Here is a 16,120-nt window from a genome sequence, read left to right as displayed (position 1 = left end):
TAAAAATATAAAACAATAAAATGTAAAACAAAATTACTGCAGTTTTTAATTTGCCAACCCACCCCAAACCCCACCCCACCCACCACCACACACACACACGAACACCCATTTGCGCAAAAACAAAGTATATATAAATATAAATGAATATAACTAGTAAGGATTTTAGTTAAGAATTTTTACATTATACATTTTAAAAACAAAAAAACTAGATTTTGAAACAGACACATTTACTCATTGTGGGGCGGTTACTCTTATAAGGGTTAAAAGGGAACATTAATTTGTGTGTGTGAAGCGCCTGTTTTTTATTATTCCCCCCTCAGAACCAAACTGTAAAATCAATCCTAAATTGAGCCACTACCGAAATATAAATTAGAAGAAAAAGCAAACAAACATCTAAATTGTTTAGTGTTTAGAAAGTGTGAAGAATCGATTTATACAATATATATACAAAACAAAATCTATATATATATATAATACATACGAGTATATATAGAGAGTGGGCACGCACCTCGCGCCCCCAGTTTAGAGTGCAGCACATGCTTAGATTTTTAATTTTACAAAATATTATTGTGGTTATATATGTATATAATTATATTATAAATAATTGAAGCAAAACGACAAAAAATAAAAAAACCTTATATGTAATCAAAAAAGTAAAGCAAACAAAAGAGTTCCCCACATCTTTTAAAAGACATCTGTGGTGTACACGCTGCGCTGGCGGGGTAATGGTGCACCGTGCTGTCGCGACATTTTTGTGTGCAGCTCCCTTAGGATTTCGCACTGGCGACCCGAAATCTGACGAAACTTGTCAATGGCTATGGGCAGCAGATTGTCCACCAGAAAGATTTTATTCTTCATCACAAAGTTGGGCTGAAACAAAAAGGGAAATTAATAAGTGCAGCAGCTACAAATTAATATAAACGCCCAACTTACATCCACAGCCATATCGCTGGGCGGCTTCTGTGAGTGATGGGCCATGAATAGCTCTTTTAGCAACAGTTCAAGCTTCTGCAGCAGCGTCTCACACTTGGCCAGGCCGCCGCAGTGTTCGGTTAGCTGCAAAAAGTGTCGTATAAACACCACCGTGGACTGTGTCAGGTTCATCCAAGTGTCGCCCGTTGCCTGGGCGCGCACATCGATGCCCAGCACATCCAGCTCGAGCAGCAAACGCTTCAGATGTGATTTCGTTTGAAGATTGTAGGGCTGCCAGCTTTCCTCAGAGCGCCCCACAGAGTCCAACAGACGCTCCTTGGAATCTTCGATCAGTGATTCCAGAGTGGTGCGCAGGAGACCTTCCATATGGTAGCTTATGTCCAGGCCAATCTCGGTTAGCTTCGTAGAGGGCTTACGCACACGCTCCACACATTTAGCGACTGTCTCCAGTGAGGTGCCTTTGGTCAGATAATGTTTGATGAGCTGGCTGGCAAAGTATTGCAGCTCGGCATTGCACCAAACGACAAGAGCTGCGAGATCAAGTGAAAGAGTAAATTAAGGTACGTATTTTGAGGCAGAGCTTTTCCCACTTACCACTCACGCACGCTGGCTGTTGCTCAAATGCCGTGAGATAATCACACGCCACCTGCGTCAGATCACAAAAGAATAGCTCCGATATATCTGCATTATTCCTACGCGCCTCGCGCTGCGACACCCGCAGACTGACGGCGCACACCTTCAGCAGGGTGGCACTCGCCTGCCGATAGCGGCCCATCTCCACGAGTATCTTTAGCGGCCGCTGGGCGGCCCTCAAGGCAATTTGCAAATTGCGATTATGGCTATTCGAGAGCTCCTTGAGCAGCACATTGATCAGCTTGAGCTCCTGCTGCTTCACCTTGCTCTCAATGCTCTCCGCCTGGGACAGTTTCTTGGGGTTCTCGCCCTTTACGTACTCCTGTGTGCGCTTGATCAGGTCTTGGGCATCCTCAAAGTGTCGCTGAGCCACCAATGTTTGAATCTCCTCGCTGGCCGTGCTTAGCCACTCGGGTGTCTCATTCTCCAGCGACTTGGGCTCTGGGGGCGACTGGACTGAGGGAGTGCTGATAATCTTCTCCGGTGTGGATGACTTGGACGACTGCTGCTTGGCTCGCGTAGGTGGCTGCGGTGCCTGTCCTTTTTTCGTTTTTTTTTGCTGATCGAAACGAAAGGCCTCCTCGAGTTTTTCAATCCATTCGGACTTGCCGGCTGCTGTGATGCTTTGATATATCTTTGAGCCATCTGGTGTGATGATATTAATGGCATTTTTAACGCCATCAAATCCTTGATATTGATCACGGCTATTTTCTTGGGATCGTATTCCTTGAGAAAGTCCAAACGTCTGCAAGGGAGAGCCTGGGTTAATTTCTGTGCTTGTTTTTAACTAAATAAAACTTCTACTTGTCATGCTTCACTTTGCACACAATGAGCACATCGTTGAACAGAAAAAAGAACACCCGCTGTATGGGCCTGTAATCGTTTGCATCCAATTCGATGAGGGCGCCCTCATTAAGAAATGTCTTGCCCTCCAGATTGCCATTGAATCCTTGAACCATTTCCTTAACCGCACGTGTGGCATGGCTGTTTTGCACATCATCGGCAGCGGTGCTACTCTCAGCCTCCACGCTGTCTGCCTTCAGGCGGGAGGCGGTCTTGCCATCGGTCATGGTGGCCAAAATGTTGCGTTGCTCAATGAGAATATGTGACAGCTGATACATTTCTGACTCGAGATCTAATATAGAATAATAATGACAACATTTATGGGGCGTTTACTTTTATAAAACTCACGCGATATCTCTTTGGCCGTCTGGATAAACTCCATGTAGTTATTTTTGCATGTTTGCTTGAGAGTCGCTGCCGTCGTTTCATTGTAGGCCTCGATTTCCTTTTTTCGCTGCTGCAAATCGCTGCCGCCCACACATTCACGGGTCAGCTCTTTGGTGTCTGCATTAGGAATAAACTTTTAGATTCTGTATAAGTAACAAATTAGTTAAATTAACTTACATTTGTGTACACTAAAGTTGAAATCGTCGAATTCTTTCATGTTTGGGTAAACTGAAGTAGTAGCCATTCACAACGAAACGCAATCACACGGCGCCGTGTGCTGCTTCTACATAACTGCATTCGCAGGGCTGCGTCTTTGTTTATTGTGTTTCATGATGAGTAATCTTTCAATTCCGTCATTTGCCTCTTTGTATCAGTCGTAATTAGAGTTTGCAGTTGAGACATACAGACGAAATGGATTGGCTCTTTGGCAAAAAGATCAGCCCTGATGAGATGCTTCGCAAGAACCAGCGCGCCCTGAACAAGGCAATGCGGGACCTGGATCGCGAGCGCATGAAAATGGAACAACAGGAGAAGAAAATCATTGCGGACATCAAGAAAATGGCCAAGGAGGGCCAAATGGATGCGGTGAAGATCATGGCCAAGGATTTGGTGCGCACCCGTCGCTATGCAAAGAAATTCATGCTCATGAAGGCAAACATTCAAGCCGTTTCCCTCAAGATACAGACGCTTAAGTCACAGAACACAATGGCTCAGGCTATGAAAGGTGTGGGGTTGGGTGTGTGTGGGCTGATGCACCTTCTCTAATCTTGGAAATTTCCCTTTTACAGGTGTCACAAAGGCCATGCAAAACATGAACCGCCAGCTGAATCTCCCGCAAATACAAAAGATCCTGCAAGACTTTGAGAAGCAATCGGAAATGATGGACATGAAGGAGGAGATGATAAACGACGCCATCGACGATGCCATGGAGGACGAGGGCGATGAGGAGGAGACCGATGCTGTCGTTTCACAAGTGCTTGACGAATTGGGCCTGCAGTTGGGCGAACAATTGGGCGACTTGCCCAATGCCTCCGGTTCGCTGTCCATCGCCGGCGGTGCTAGCGCACAGAAGACGCTGGCTGCTGTGTCTGCCGGTGGTGTGGGAGGCGGTGGTGGTGCCGGCGGCGGCGGCACTGGGAATTCTGGCAGTGGTGCAGCCGGTGGCAGCGGTGGCACCTCCCCAATGTCCGATGCGGATGCTGACCTCCAGGCGCGACTCGACAAACTACGAAAGGACTAAGTCCGAGAGAATCTTCTGTCTGCCTGCCGTTTCCACGCGTATTTTTATATAAGAGTTTCCCCACCCGGTTTCGTCTCGCTTCGTGTCTTTCCTAAGTGCAAATTGTTACTAAATTGACCCTCCCGGCTGCGCCTTCGACACGCAGCGTTCGTTTTTAAATTACCATAACAAGCTTATATATTTGACAGGGGGGGATAGGGGAATAGTTAGCATTGCTACAATAAAGATAAGGCTACACACACTCAAAATACAATTAAAGAATCAGCTGAAGAGATACAATTTCAGTTGGAGGAGGTCTGCGTTTCGCATCTAGAAACCGCTGGAGAGGAACGTGCGTTCGACCTCACTGAAGACCTTATCTGCATCTGGACTAGCATCGATCTTCTTCACCTGGCCAGCGCCCTCAAAGTGCTTGATAATGGGCAACGAATCGTTGTTGTAAGTCTGTATGCGCTTCTTCAGACTTTCCAGATTATCGTCAGAGCGTCCAGAGCCATCCTGGCCTCGGTTCAAACAGCGCTTTACACACACCTCCTCGTCGCAGTCGAAGAAGAGCACAAATTGCATGTCTACCTTCTCTGACATTTGACGATTCCAGCCATCCAGATTGTCCTGGTTGCGGGGGAAGCCATCGATGAGGAATAGCGATTTACCCGAGTTTTTCATGGCGTTTTCCAGAAGCGAACACGTGACGTCAACGGGCACGATTTTCCCATTACGTATGTAATCCTCGATTAGCGTTCCGAACTCTGAGCCCTCACGCGAACGCTCCTCCCGCAGTAAGTCGCCCGCGGAAAGGTGCGTGAAGAGGAAACGGTCCACGATTTTGGAGCATTGTGTGCCCTTGCCAGCACCGGGGCCTCCGAGAACAAACACAACCTTTGGCTTCGCACTGCTGGTCATGATGATGGGTTGGAGGTTGTATTTGTTACGGTAATACGTTCTGCAGAAATTTCTCACGTTGGAATGTGGTGGCAAATGCTGCGTCAGCGTTAGTTGTTGTTGCACCACTTCTGGCCCACACTCTAATGCTCTAGGTAGTCGCGCAAAAGCCCGCCACATTGACAAATGAAGCTAATTGGCTGCGTGGTATGTGTATTTAGTAGGCAAAAACACCACCATTTTCCAGTGGACAATTCCATGCGCTGCTGTTAATAGCTGAAACGTTTGCCAGCACTGGCTACGCCCACGCCGCAGTTTGAATGGCAACAGCCTATTGCATTTAGTAAAATTAATAAATGTACATATGTTGAAAATTAATGGTGTAATGTATGAATTGTACGAAAAATTATGTTTTTTAATTTATTTTATTCACTATTCTTATCTGTTAAATGAGCTGCGCCTGGTTGTTTTGTATCAAGTCAGCCACTAGTTGATATGGAATAATATGCTGGGAGCCGGGCGCCATGTCGACCTCCTCATCGTCAACGCCGACAATGACAGCAGGCACTAAAAAGTTAAGAAGATTATGCATTACATTCCTTTTGCGGGTGCTTTAAATTATTCACCTGCCACATTTGCCTTGAGGAACACATGACTCATCAGGTTGGGTGCAACGATTCTTTGCTCCAGCTCTCCGCGCTGCTGGTTGGGCATGTATTGGGTGGCCACCTTGTGGAAGTATTCATCCACATGGCTGGAGTATTCCCTGGCAAATTTCGTCTCCTCCGGCGACAGGCGCTTGTCGTCCGGCTCGCGAACATCCTCCTGGTTGAGTATGTGCTGGGTGAAGGTCTCGATTTTCTGCAGACGACATCTCAGGTAGCTGGCCATGATGTAGCGCACACGTTCCAGCTCCATGCTGTGCACCACAGCACGGAAATCATTCTTGTCCAGGTCCTTCATTTGCTCCTCCATGTGCGACACCTGGGAGACCATTAGCTCCAGCATATCCGTCTGATCGGGCAGTATTTCGGGGGCACACATTTCATTGATCCAAGCTGTCTCCAGAATCTCGAGAACCTGTTGATTCAGGATTGAAAAATTATTCCAGGGCATGTGAAAGTGAGGCATACCTTTTGCGCCGTTATTTGTTCCATATCGTCATCATCCTCCTCTTCGTCTTTTCCCAAGGCAGCCTTAGTGCTCAAATCATTATTCTCTTGAAGATCGACAATATGTTCGTCATCCGACATGGTTTTGTGTATTTTGTTTTTTTGTCTTCCAATTTCCAATTTCTGGCGCAAAGTTAACAACTTGTTTACGTTTCCTGCGAATGGCGAACTGTGTAACCCTGCAGCCTTGTGCAGCACTAGAACAGCACACGAGATGGCCGCCGCCACACAACAAAAGGAATTTCAAAAGAATTTTCGATTAATTGTTGAGAAGATCTTCAACAATTGGCAGAACCTTAGGCTCGCCGTGGAGCATGGAATGGGCGGACGCAATGGCCAGCAGGTTAGACCATTTCTACATTTATTTTTAGCGAGAAATCTAACCTAAAATAACTTCGTTGCAGGTGGCCATTCAAATCATGGACTACACATATCAATATTGTGTAGGCAACGAAAAAATCACGCAGGGCGAGCTGCAGGAGGTGATTGAAGAGCTAATGGACCAGGAATTCAATACGCTGTGCGACGATAATTCCATACCAGAGATCTGCCGCAATCTTCTGCGCTATAAGCAAATGGCCCAGCAGAATCAGTATCCCGGTATTGAAGAGGAGCTCAGCAAATTGCCACCCGGCAAGGAGTGGTTGCGTCCCGATGTCAAAGTAACGTACACACCCGTATACGGCGACTCGTCCTCCGACGATAACATGGACGAAGACGTGGATGATGATGACGAAATGTATGAGAGCGAGGAGGAGGATGCACCCATCGTCAGTGGACGCGTAACCCGCTCCCAGACACGCATGCAAAATGCTGAGAAATTTGTTGAGCCAGAAGATGGCTGGACAACGGTCCGAAGAAAATGAATTTTTTTCACGGAATAAAGGAAATTAGTTAGCTTTTGTTAGTTGTAATATGCTGTATTCACTTCTTGGAGGTCGAGAAATCTTAAGGGGGCTATGGGCGCTCGCGTTACCGGCTTGTGCGATTTTCTGCACAGCCTGCAGTTGATTGGTGGCTTCTTGTGCTTTGATGACGAGTCTTCCTGCGGGCTTTTCAGCTGTGACCAAGATGAAAATTCTGTGCGCCTGGGTAGCGCTAGTTTGGGGTTTACAACGGAATGTATTGAATCTACGTTGACAGTCAGCGACATATTGATGGCCGGATAGATTAGGAATGCGAAAAACCAGGCGAACATCAGCACCAAAAATGGAACAAAAACTGCAAAGTATTTATCCGGCAAGTAAGGTTGCAGGCCAAATTCGAAGGGGAGGAGCGCCCATGCCAGATAGACAATAAAAAGAACCGTAAACAGCATATAGAACGCAAAGCCATAGATGGCTCTATGCGGAGTCGGTGCTGGACTGTGCTCCGGCATTGTTTTCCTCCTGTGCTTCCGCCGGTTCGACTGCTGCGGCGTTCCCAAACTGCTTGATGGTGTCTTGGCAGAGCAGAAGGGCCTCGAAAAACGAACTGATGGCCGTGCGCAGATTCTTCACTTGGTCCGCATAGAAATGTACTACGAGGACATCCAGCTCCAGGCTCAATGTTTTCTGCACGAAATTTCGGCGAGGCTCCTTGTCAACACTTAAGACACGGTAGGCGATTTCGGCCAGTCCTGGCGTATCAAACGGCAATCTTAGGGTTCTGTGGGGTAAATCAACAAATATAGTGAATGTTCCGTGTTTAAATATTTGCTAACTTACGATTCATATGGTTTTGCGGAAATTTGTGGCATGGTAAAGTTATAAATTATGGCAATGTCAGCGAAAAATATGAATGGCACATAATCAAGAAGTAGCAGCACCAGCACCAAACGACAAGCGCAAGGTTCTGTTTTAGCAAAACATCCAATTCTCGTATGTCGAAGGTGTTAAGACATCAACAGCTTACGATTAATATGGTTTTGCAGCAATTTAGTAATTATAAAGTTATTAATTATTACAATGTCAGCGAACAAATGTGAATGGCAATTATCAAAGCGGCGGCAAACTTGTTTACCTCTTTCACAGCTGGTTTAACCACACTGCACTCATGTATGTAGTGTGCATTCAAAATTTCGCTAACTAGCCAAATAAACGATTCCAGTTTGTATTTTCTTTATTACAAAATGTTTTCACGTCCAAAATAAGTGTTTCACACAAGTTCCCAAAAGTATCAATCTACTTCTTGGGCTTGACGGCGGCTTTGGGAGTGGGTTTCTTGCCGGCGGCCTTCACGCCAGATTTGCCTGCGGTCTTGCCAACGGGCTTCTTTGTGGCGGCAGCCTTTGTGGGCTTCTTGACCTCGACCTTCTTGACTGGCTTGACAAGTGCCTCGCGCTGACTCTTCAGGGCCTTGACAATCTTCTGCTCCTCGATGAGAAAGGCGCGCACAATGCGCTCGCGCAGGCAGCCATGGCACAGGACACCGCCGTAGGTGCGGGCCACGGTCTTGAGGCGCTTGGACATGCGTGGGCGCTCGCTGGGCCGGGATGGGGTGATGCCCTTAAGTTTCTCCTTGCACTGACCGCAGCGTGGAACGGTCTTGTTCTTCTTCACATACTGGTAAACCAGACGGCCGCCGGGAGTGCGCACACTGTAAACAAACAAAATATCAGAATTCGATTAGATCTTTGGGTATAATCTCAGCATCTACTTACATGCGCCTCTTGTTTGAGCGCGTGTTGTAGGACAGACGCCTCCTCAAAGTCAATCTCTGCACCATTTTGCGGCTGCCACCGGAACAAAGTCATGTTCGCAAACATATTCACAGGGAATAACGGGACAACAAATTATCATAGAATAAAGGGAAAATACAAGGTAATTGCACATAAGTAAACTGTGAAAACATGGCCGGCATATTTGTACATCGTCTTCTAGCACAATTGGCCATATTTCGACGTTCAATCGCAGGATGTCGGCGGATTATACAGAAATTCGGGCATACATACTTTGTAAAAAAACCAAAAGAGAGGGAAATAGAGATGAGCAGTTTGACCGCGGAATTATCGATAAAATATACTGTCAGACCCTCAAAAATATACCATCTCATTTTAAAAATATACCATAATATACCGTAGTCTTAAAATATTTTCCTCGATGTTGATGTTCTATTTGATATTACTAGATTGCAGAGACTTTTAACACCAAAACAATAATTTAATCCGTTTGAAGAATTCATCGTGGAACAAAGCGTGCATTCTCACATCCATGGAAGCTCTACGTAAGTCCGACTCATCGTCTATTACATGATAGTATCGTGTTGCCAAATATGTCGATAGTGGCTGGGCCGCCACTAAGTAGTCAACACGCGCACATTTTGTAAATAAAACGCGACTTGTACGAATTTCTAATTGAAAATATGAGTTTCCTTAAACCCAAGACCCACATTGAGCAGGGGGACATTGTAATCCTATACCTGAGTGTCAATTCCATGCATGCCATTGAGGCAGTGCCCACAATAGTGAACAAAAAGGGCGAAACCATACAACACATCTTCCAGACCAATTATGGCTCGCTCAAGGTGGAAAGTCAGTGAAACATTTGCCTTTAGTGCTTCGTTAAACTTGTTGCTGATAACCTGAGAACCTCTCGTTTGCAGGCATCATTGGCGTGGAATACGGCAGCCGCGTGGAACTCTCAAAGGGCTGGGCCAATGTTCTGCAGCCCACCCCAGAGCTATGGACACAAACACTCCCGCATCGCACTCAAATCATTTACACTCCAGATATAAGTATGATTCTGCACCAGCTGGAGGTGCGACCCGGTGCCGTAGTCATTGAATCGGGAACAGGTTCCGGCTCGCTGTCGCACTACATTCTGCGCGCGCTGAAGCCCACCGGTCATCTGCATACATTCGATTTTCATGAGGCTCGCGCCGACCAGGCCCGCGATGAGTTCAAGCGACACGGATTCGCCACATACGTAAGCGTCTATCACAGGGATGTGTGCAATTTGGGTTTCAGCACCCAACTGGATGGGGCCGCCGATGCGGTATTCTTGGATCTACCCGCACCGGATTTGGCTGTACCGCATGCATTCAAGGCGTTAAAGTTGTCGGGTAAGTGAATCGAAGCGCTCGCGTTGACAAGAAGTTGTCAGTGGCGGCACAGGCTGAGGCGGAGTCCAAGGCTTGGCCTGGTCTGCAATCAAGAATCCCAGACGAAGCGGACAGTCAGTCAGTCAGGCTGCCATTTCATTGAGCCTGACATTGAATGAGGCCGATTTTGACACTTGATGTGGCCACGGCAGGACGGCTGGCTGTACTGGCTACCTGGTTGGCTGGCTCGCTGGCTGGCTGCGAAACGTTTGTCATTAGGGGAAGTGGAATTTCGATTGTTCGTCAGGCGGTATCCAAAGCTAGTGGAAAGCCCTTATATTAAGCAACTCAAATTCAACTCAAACTCAATCCTAAGCCTTGTATTTTCGTTTCGATTCTTCCTTCTAGGCGGCCGTTTTTGCTCATTCTCACCTTGCATTGAGCAGTCACAGCGCTGCATTCAAGAGCTCACCAAACTGGGATTTAACGAGATCTGTTCGATGGAGGTTCTGCAGCAGGAGAGCGTCATCAAGACGCGTTCGCTGCCCGTCATCGATTTGGAGTTTCTTAAATTGCCCAAAAGTAACGAATCATCCACGCCTAACGCTGAGGAGACCAAAACACCCAAGGAGCTGAAGAAGTATCTCACCTCGAGCAATCCTCAAACGTTGCCCGGACACACAGGCTTTCTCACCTTTGCCACGCTGCCGCCCAACATACCAAAGCCTTGATTAATAAATGTGTATTTTATTTTCGTAACTTACACGTCGCTTTCATCAGCCATCAAAGGAGTAGGCATAGTCCTCAGACAATTTGCGCTCGCTGCTTTTATACGAGCCGCAGTGGTAGCAACGTTGCTGCTGCAGCGGCTGTTGTGTCTTGCGATTCCATGACTTTCGGGCCGGGGCCCAGGGTGTACGCTGCTCGGGAATGGCCACCTCGGTGCGTTCCGGATTGCCGCTGCACGTGGGACAGCGACCCACCACTGTGGGCTTGGGCAGCATACCATAGATGAGCGTACCCGGCGGCTGCTGACCATAAATGGTGACAATTTCCGGCAAACTGGAGTACGGACGTGTGGGAAATTGCTTTTCGCGATTGAGGAAACTGCAAGAGAAACCAAAATGAATGCTCCTGGCAAATGGCATACAAAATGCTACGCTACCCACTTGGGTCGCGGCTCCAGCCAAACATTGTTGATTCGCTTCGTTCTCATGATGTCGCCCAGCTTCTGCAGAAGCCGTAGATTTTCACGCTCAATCTGCTGCTGACGCTCGAGCTCGTTCTGTTGCTTTTTCCATTTGCGTTGCACGTGCTCGTGGCAGCGCGGCGTATGCGTATCGATGGCTGGGCGTGCGGACAATACCTTCTCCCGATGCTGTGCATAACGGAGCTGCTCCCAGGGCTGTAGCAGCAATTTGTCGCGGCGTGAGATCATTCTCGCAGGCAACTCCAAACTGAACTCAAGGGTAGAAAATGAGGTGTTTGTGCTGCAAACATGTTTATATGCACAAACAGCGTGCGTCCATAACAACCTTGCCAGGACAACGGATACTTCACAAATATTGCACAATCATTCTCAGATTAAGTCCAACGGACCGGTCCGACCTAAAACGATGCACAGCGACCGCGGCGGCAGCTTTGCTCAGCTGTCCCGAGTGTCCATTCGTGTGGAGTGACATCTCCAGTGACTTGACTTGCAAATTTGCGGCCAGTGCCAGTGCAACTGCAGTTGTTACATAATTCTGGGTCTGCTCTCTCTCTCTCTCTCCAGTCTGCTGCTGCTGCTTGTTAGGTCAAAAAAAGTTCTGTGTAGTAGCCGCTCCCTGTACTCTGGCGGTACTTGGTGTAGCGGCAAAAGTTCCTTTCTTCTTTGAGCTGAAGAATCAGCCTGCTGTTCGGGACAGCAACTGCTTGGTAACTCCTGGGTCTGTTGGGTCTGCTGTTGCGGTTGTTGCTCCCGTTGCTGCTCATATGTCAACCGGCCACTGGCAACTTGTTGCTGCTGCCGTTCTAAATACCCCACGTTTAGTGTTTTGATGGATGTTAAGTACCCTGCCAAAAAATAGCCTTTTCCCATTAGATTCAATCATTTTGCATCAATCAAAACTGTGAAGGAAAATGGGATTGAGAAAGAAGCGAACTTCTGGCTAAATCTTTACTGCCATCCCAATGCCTTTTTCCGAGCTGCTTCAGCTGTCAAGAAGTACTATAATAAGTATTCCGAAACAATTGTTCGCCTCTTGAAGTGGATTAGCCCCCCGTTGTCGCTTACAAAAAGGCGTCTATTGTTGCAAGCAGCTAGGCCAATAGGCGTACTTGTTACCACAATTCCATTGATCCGTTTGGGGGCGCGTGAGTCTGCACTATTTCACAAATTTAAAAGAACTCGAAAGCCGCTATTTATTGGTCAGTTAATTGGAAGATTCGTATACTGAAACAGCGCATAGTTGGTTACCGCTGGCAAACGTGTTGCTTATCAAAGTCTCACCTCTTGTTATGCTCTCCCCCTTTGTCTTTAGCTTTTGTGTATAGAAAAATTATCTTGTTTGTTGAATCGACAACTGTAACGAATTTTCACTTGGGGTGCACCGCGGCTCTGCGCCACGGGGGAGTCGCCAGTCGCTGAATTTCACCTTTAAATAACAACAACAAAAATAGCCATTGCCACAGCTGTTTGACTCGTCACTAAACACCTGCTTAGTTGTGCATAAATTTCCATTTGGAAATGATTATTTTTATTGAAAATTATTTTCCATCAAATGGCATATAATTGTGCCGGTCTCGGGCTCTCTGGCTATGTAGTCTCCGGTCTGTAGCCTGCCTGGGTGTATGCCAGTTTGGGGTAGGGTGCAGCCTTAGCCTTTTGCCCGCCAGCAATATGGCCAGTTTCTCACCTTTAGCAGCCGGCCCCAAAGTCTGAGATATGTTTACGCTGTGGAGAGACGAGCTAAAAACGAAAAAAAAATTGATGGCAGTTAGTGCGGCAGTGTGGATTACTGAGTTGGGCTTGGATTGTGGTGATTATGTGAATACCCTTAAAATGGGAAGGAAGGGCTAGATTTTAAGATTTAATTTAATGTTATTACAATAAATACGCTCTCTGGGAAGACTTGTTAAATGTTGGATCTTAACTTAAAATTTGTAAGACCACTTTTTCGGGACTATTTTCTCTATATTAAGTCAGATCTAGTTTTTCTTATTTATTTCTTCACTTTTTTATGACAGTTTCCATATTTGTATAATATTTTAGCCCTTTAGTCAGGACATACATACATATGTACATACATATGTACATACATAATACATACATGTGCGAAGCAATGCTTTGCGGCAGTACCGCGCGCGTGGGGCGCCCACTCCCAATACTTCCCGCATCATATTATATACCCGCTAGTGTAAGAACGTAGTAGTAAAGTAAGAAAATTCAGAGAATAAATGAAGGAATATAAAAAACATAATACATACATACATTAATACAAACTTAATAAAAAGTTTCTCACATTATGTCTAACATAATTATCAATAAGCATAGGAATCATTTATTAATTTATGTTATATTTTCTGGAATTTTACATTTACATGTGCTCAGATTTTCCTTTTAAATACTTTCTCTGGTCTCCAAAATACCCCACATTATTTAGCGCTCAAAGAGCTAAATATACATTCTTATATAAATAAGTATATATTTTTCATATTTTTTTTAGCTTACTCGCATATAATACAAAGTGTACAACATATGTATGCCATGCTCTCCTGTCCATTTATTACAACATGAGCCGGCCAAAAACAGCCGACAACATCAGCTGCAACACACAAAAAAAGAGTTAGTAGAATGCTGCGATTTGCTGTCAGCTAATAATAATAATTTCGATATTGAAAATACGTTTTCTTAGTTAGATACGACACTAAACGATTTCGCCCAGTCGAAGTCGTTGCTATTGTTGGATCTTCGACACTGCTAAAGTCAGGCAACGTCCAACGTTCAACAGGCAACGGGCAACCCACCAACAGTTCGAGCGCGCCACTGAAGGAAAAAATCGACCCAAAAGTGGACCGTTGGTGGGGGCGGTGCTTTATGACTGCTGCCTGACTGCCTCGCTGCTTCTTCTTCCACACTCAGTTGCGGACAGGTGGTGTGTGGTGTCGATGTTCGGTTCTTTAGCAACGTTTTCCCGCTGCCCGTTGGTGTTCAATATGATCCACAATTGAGGCATTTAATCGAGCATCTCTTAACACGCCTTGGAATGTTCACTTATTATTGGCCCAAGTCAGGCCGGGCCAGCAAGGCAGAAAAGAAGGCAGACAGCGGACAGCTGGGCAGTAATTTTTACTGACTCCCTCTACAGGCAGTCCCAGCTATACTTCCATACCACAACCCCCCTCCCTCCTCCTCCTCATCCAACCCCTATCACTTCCTCAGTCTCAGCCCCTGTCCCAGCTCCATCCACAGCCCCTGCCCTAGCCCCTACTCCTGTCCCATCTGTACTGAGTCTTTCTCTCTGCGTCGGTGTCAGGAGTCTGTGGTTACCTTACAGTAAAAGCGTTTATCATCATTAGACTCAATCTAAAGACGTTTCTGGTCGGGGGTTATCATGTTGATTATGTTGTGTGAAAACAAATTACATTTTTTCGTTCGCTCTCTCTTTTTCTCTCGTCCTCTTACTCTATATCTATCTCTCTTTCCTATATTTCGCCTCTCTTCTGCTGTCTGTTGGATGTGCTAATTATGAAGATGATCGCCGAGTTCCATTGTGATTATTGACAAACCAATTGCTTGTCCCGCGAGACAGGAGAATGGAAATGGAATGGAATTTCCTGAAAGGCTTTTCCTCAGCAAAGCACCTCCGTGAGAAGTGCCGTGAGAAAATTGTGCAAACAGCACAACAATATTTTCCAATTCGCTAATGGCAATAATTGTTTCTAGATTTTGTTGTGTTACACAGAACTTTGGCTATCATTTTTTTATTTTAATTTTTGGAGTTGCACAGCTTTGTTCTATATTTTTGTTGTTGCAGTTTTTTCTGATGCAAGTGGCATTGCCTGCAGCTGCAACAACAGCAGCGGCAACATCAGCAGTACAACGTAGCAAGAATAACTGCTTTGGCAAGGTTAAGTCGGGCCCTGACTGCCTTATACGAGCACTGAACAACACAAATTCCAGCCAATTTCGATTTTTATACCCGGTACTCGAAGAGTAAATAGGGTATATTGTATTTGTGCGAATAGCGGTTGTATTTATCGCACAGAAGGAAACGTTTCCGGCCCCATAAATGTATATATGCTTGATCAGCAGCAATAGCCGAGTTGATAGAGCCAGGTCTGTCTGTCCGTCTGTCCGTCCGTCTTGTTGAGCGCCTGGATCTTAGAGACTATAAAAGCTAGTGCCACCAAATCTTGCATCCAGAATTCGGTATGCTCACACTGTTACAAGTGTATTTCAAAAATGAGCCCCGCTTCCTTCCGCACCCGCAAAAAGACGAAAACCTCCCAATCCTACAATTTTGAAGATAAAAGAAAACTAACGCCGTAGGGAAGGACCATATCTATCAGATCACCAAATTGGGATCCGATTGGATCATTATTATAGCCACAATGAAGAAATTAATTTGCAGTGGCTAAACCCACCCTGCCCCGCAGCTTTTGTTGTTTTTTCACATTCTCTCATTCACACTCTGCTTCAGCACTGTGCGGCCTCTGCCTCTGCCGCGTCTCTGCCACTGCCATGACTCTGCAGTGTGTGGCTCTAGGGAAGGGGGGCGAGCTAAAGGAACGTGTTGGCGTAAGAAGTAAAGAAGAAGAAATGTGAAGAAAAAATGAAAAATTTGACAAAAACCCGCTAAGGTACAGATGTAGTACTGAGTGCAGGGTATGAAAGTTGTGACGCGTAAGAAGCGTCTCACACGTCCCTTCTCGTTAATTCTAAGTTCAATAACATTGTAAGCTTTTTGAAGCCTTGTAAGGCTCTGCTCTGTACTCTGGTAAGTAAAATATGTTTTGGCTGTGTTAA

General features: G+C 46.0%; 10 protein-coding genes across 10 annotated transcripts; 3 read left to right on the top strand and 7 right to left on the bottom strand.

Moving 5' to 3' along the window:
• Positions 1-408: 408 nt before the first annotated feature.
• On the bottom strand, positions 409-3,094 carry LOC117898750 (exocyst complex component 8). Its single transcript, XM_034808371.1, is given in 7 exon segments — positions 409-870; positions 934-1,463; positions 1,528-2,250; positions 2,253-2,311; positions 2,371-2,701; positions 2,758-2,913; positions 2,974-3,094. Coding segments are annotated over 7 exon segments (2,052 nt in total). The 5' UTR covers positions 3,041-3,094; the 3' UTR covers positions 409-684.
• A 22-nt stretch (positions 3,095-3,116) lies between these two features.
• Positions 3,117-4,187, top strand: LOC117898751 (charged multivesicular body protein 2a). The gene is made up of 2 exons (XM_034808373.1): positions 3,117-3,520; positions 3,585-4,187. The coding sequence occupies exons 1-2, from the start codon at positions 3,208-3,210 to the stop codon at positions 4,034-4,036; spliced, it is 765 nt and encodes a 254-aa protein (XP_034664264.1). The 5' UTR covers positions 3,117-3,207; the 3' UTR covers positions 4,037-4,187.
• Positions 4,188-4,195: 8 nt separating this feature from the next.
• LOC117898752 (UMP-CMP kinase) lies at positions 4,196-5,177 on the bottom strand. Its single transcript, XM_034808374.1, has one exon. It carries the CDS (start codon positions 5,096-5,098, stop codon positions 4,346-4,348), a length of 753 nt encoding a protein of 250 aa, XP_034664265.1. The 5' UTR covers positions 5,099-5,177; the 3' UTR covers positions 4,196-4,345.
• Positions 5,178-5,329: 152 nt separating this feature from the next.
• LOC117898745 (DNA replication complex GINS protein SLD5) lies at positions 5,330-6,261 on the bottom strand. The gene is made up of 3 exons (XM_034808367.1): positions 6,052-6,261; positions 5,545-5,998; positions 5,330-5,485 (listed from the first exon to the last, which is right to left on the bottom strand). The coding sequence occupies exons 1-3, from the start codon at positions 6,169-6,171 to the stop codon at positions 5,364-5,366; spliced, it is 696 nt and encodes a 231-aa protein (XP_034664258.1). The 5' UTR covers positions 6,172-6,261; the 3' UTR covers positions 5,330-5,363.
• A 5-nt stretch (positions 6,262-6,266) lies between these two features.
• LOC117898744 lies at positions 6,267-7,004 on the top strand. Its single transcript, XM_034808366.1, has 2 exons — positions 6,267-6,433; positions 6,495-7,004. The coding sequence occupies exons 1-2, from the start codon at positions 6,305-6,307 to the stop codon at positions 6,954-6,956; spliced, it is 591 nt and encodes a 196-aa protein (XP_034664257.1). The 5' UTR covers positions 6,267-6,304; the 3' UTR covers positions 6,957-7,004.
• LOC117898748 (phosphatidylinositol N-acetylglucosaminyltransferase subunit P) lies at positions 6,985-7,504 on the bottom strand. The gene has a single exon (XM_034808369.1). The coding sequence runs from the start codon at positions 7,466-7,468 to the stop codon at positions 6,995-6,997; it is 474 nt and encodes a 157-aa protein (XP_034664260.1). The 5' UTR covers positions 7,469-7,504; the 3' UTR covers positions 6,985-6,994.
• LOC117898749 lies at positions 7,401-7,946 on the bottom strand. Its single transcript, XM_034808370.1, has 2 exons — positions 7,797-7,946; positions 7,401-7,737 (listed from the first exon to the last, which is right to left on the bottom strand). The coding sequence occupies exons 1-2, from the start codon at positions 7,826-7,828 to the stop codon at positions 7,434-7,436; spliced, it is 336 nt and encodes a 111-aa protein (XP_034664261.1). The 5' UTR covers positions 7,829-7,946; the 3' UTR covers positions 7,401-7,433.
• A 226-nt stretch (positions 7,947-8,172) lies between these two features.
• Positions 8,173-8,803, bottom strand: LOC117898746 (60S ribosomal protein L34). Its single transcript, XM_034808368.1, has 2 exons — positions 8,732-8,803; positions 8,173-8,667 (listed from the first exon to the last, which is right to left on the bottom strand). Exons 1-2 carry the CDS (start codon positions 8,794-8,796, stop codon positions 8,253-8,255), a joined length of 480 nt encoding a protein of 159 aa, XP_034664259.1. The 5' UTR covers positions 8,797-8,803; the 3' UTR covers positions 8,173-8,252.
• A 550-nt stretch (positions 8,804-9,353) lies between these two features.
• On the top strand, positions 9,354-10,869 carry LOC117897970 (tRNA (adenine(58)-N(1))-methyltransferase catalytic subunit TRMT61A). Its single transcript, XM_034807081.1, has 3 exons — positions 9,354-9,601; positions 9,673-10,131; positions 10,519-10,869. Exons 1-3 carry the CDS (start codon positions 9,433-9,435, stop codon positions 10,839-10,841), a joined length of 951 nt encoding a protein of 316 aa, XP_034662972.1. The 5' UTR covers positions 9,354-9,432; the 3' UTR covers positions 10,842-10,869.
• Positions 10,711-12,001, bottom strand: LOC117897971. The gene is made up of 2 exons (XM_034807082.1): positions 11,280-12,001; positions 10,711-11,217 (listed from the first exon to the last, which is right to left on the bottom strand). Exons 1-2 carry the CDS (start codon positions 11,546-11,548, stop codon positions 10,887-10,889), a joined length of 600 nt encoding a protein of 199 aa, XP_034662973.1. The 5' UTR covers positions 11,549-12,001; the 3' UTR covers positions 10,711-10,886.
• Positions 12,002-16,120: the final 4,119 nt, after the last annotated feature.

This window comes from Drosophila subobscura, chromosome O (assembly GCF_008121235.1).
Source record: "Drosophila subobscura isolate 14011-0131.10 chromosome O, UCBerk_Dsub_1.0, whole genome shotgun sequence".
Lineage (NCBI taxonomy): Eukaryota > Metazoa > Arthropoda > Insecta > Diptera > Drosophilidae > Drosophila > Drosophila subobscura.
The sequence above is the reverse complement of the archived record's forward strand: the minus strand, read 5'-3'. Positions and strand labels throughout refer to the sequence as shown.

Coding starts and splice junctions, on each gene's coding strand:
- LOC117898746 (XM_034808368.1), bottom strand. CDS start 8,796: ATGGTGCAGAGATTGACTTTGAGGAGGCGTCTGTCCTACAACACGCGC. Junction 8,668..8,731: donor CGCTCAAACAAGAGGCGCAT/GTAAGTAGATGC, acceptor GTTTGTTTACAG/TGTGCGCACTCCCGGCGGCC.
- LOC117898744 (XM_034808366.1), top strand. CDS start 6,305: ATGGCCGCCGCCACACAACAAAAGGAATTTCAAAAGAATTTTCGATTA. Junction 6,434..6,494: donor GCGGACGCAATGGCCAGCAG/GTTAGACCATTT, acceptor ACTTCGTTGCAG/GTGGCCATTCAAATCATGGA.
- LOC117897970 (XM_034807081.1), top strand. CDS start 9,433: ATGAGTTTCCTTAAACCCAAGACCCACATTGAGCAGGGGGACATTGTA. Junction 9,602..9,672: donor TGGCTCGCTCAAGGTGGAAA/GTCAGTGAAACA, acceptor TCTCGTTTGCAG/GCATCATTGGCGTGGAATAC. Junction 10,132..10,518: donor CAAGGCGTTAAAGTTGTCGG/GTAAGTGAATCG, acceptor TCTTCCTTCTAG/GCGGCCGTTTTTGCTCATTC.
- LOC117898748 (XM_034808369.1), bottom strand. CDS start 7,468: ATGCCGGAGCACAGTCCAGCACCGACTCCGCATAGAGCCATCTATGGC.
- LOC117898751 (XM_034808373.1), top strand. CDS start 3,208: ATGGATTGGCTCTTTGGCAAAAAGATCAGCCCTGATGAGATGCTTCGC. Junction 3,521..3,584: donor AATGGCTCAGGCTATGAAAG/GTGTGGGGTTGG, acceptor TCCCTTTTACAG/GTGTCACAAAGGCCATGCAA.
- LOC117898749 (XM_034808370.1), bottom strand. CDS start 7,828: ATGCCACAAATTTCCGCAAAACCATATGAATC. Junction 7,738..7,796: donor TCCGCAAAACCATATGAATC/GTAAGTTAGCAA, acceptor TTTACCCCACAG/AACCCTAAGATTGCCGTTTG.
- LOC117898745 (XM_034808367.1), bottom strand. CDS start 6,171: ATGTCGGATGACGAACATATTGTCGATCTTCAAGAGAATAATGATTTG. Junction 5,999..6,051: donor AACAAATAACGGCGCAAAAG/GTATGCCTCACT, acceptor CTGAATCAACAG/GTTCTCGAGATTCTGGAGAC. Junction 5,486..5,544: donor CCTCAAGGCAAATGTGGCAG/GTGAATAATTTA, acceptor TTAACTTTTTAG/TGCCTGCTGTCATTGTCGGC.
- LOC117898752 (XM_034808374.1), bottom strand. CDS start 5,098: ATGTGGCGGGCTTTTGCGCGACTACCTAGAGCATTAGAGTGTGGGCCA.
- LOC117897971 (XM_034807082.1), bottom strand. CDS start 11,548: ATGATCTCACGCCGCGACAAATTGCTGCTACAGCCCTGGGAGCAGCTC. Junction 11,218..11,279: donor TGGCTGGAGCCGCGACCCAA/GTGGGTAGCGTA, acceptor TTTCTCTTGCAG/TTTCCTCAATCGCGAAAAGC.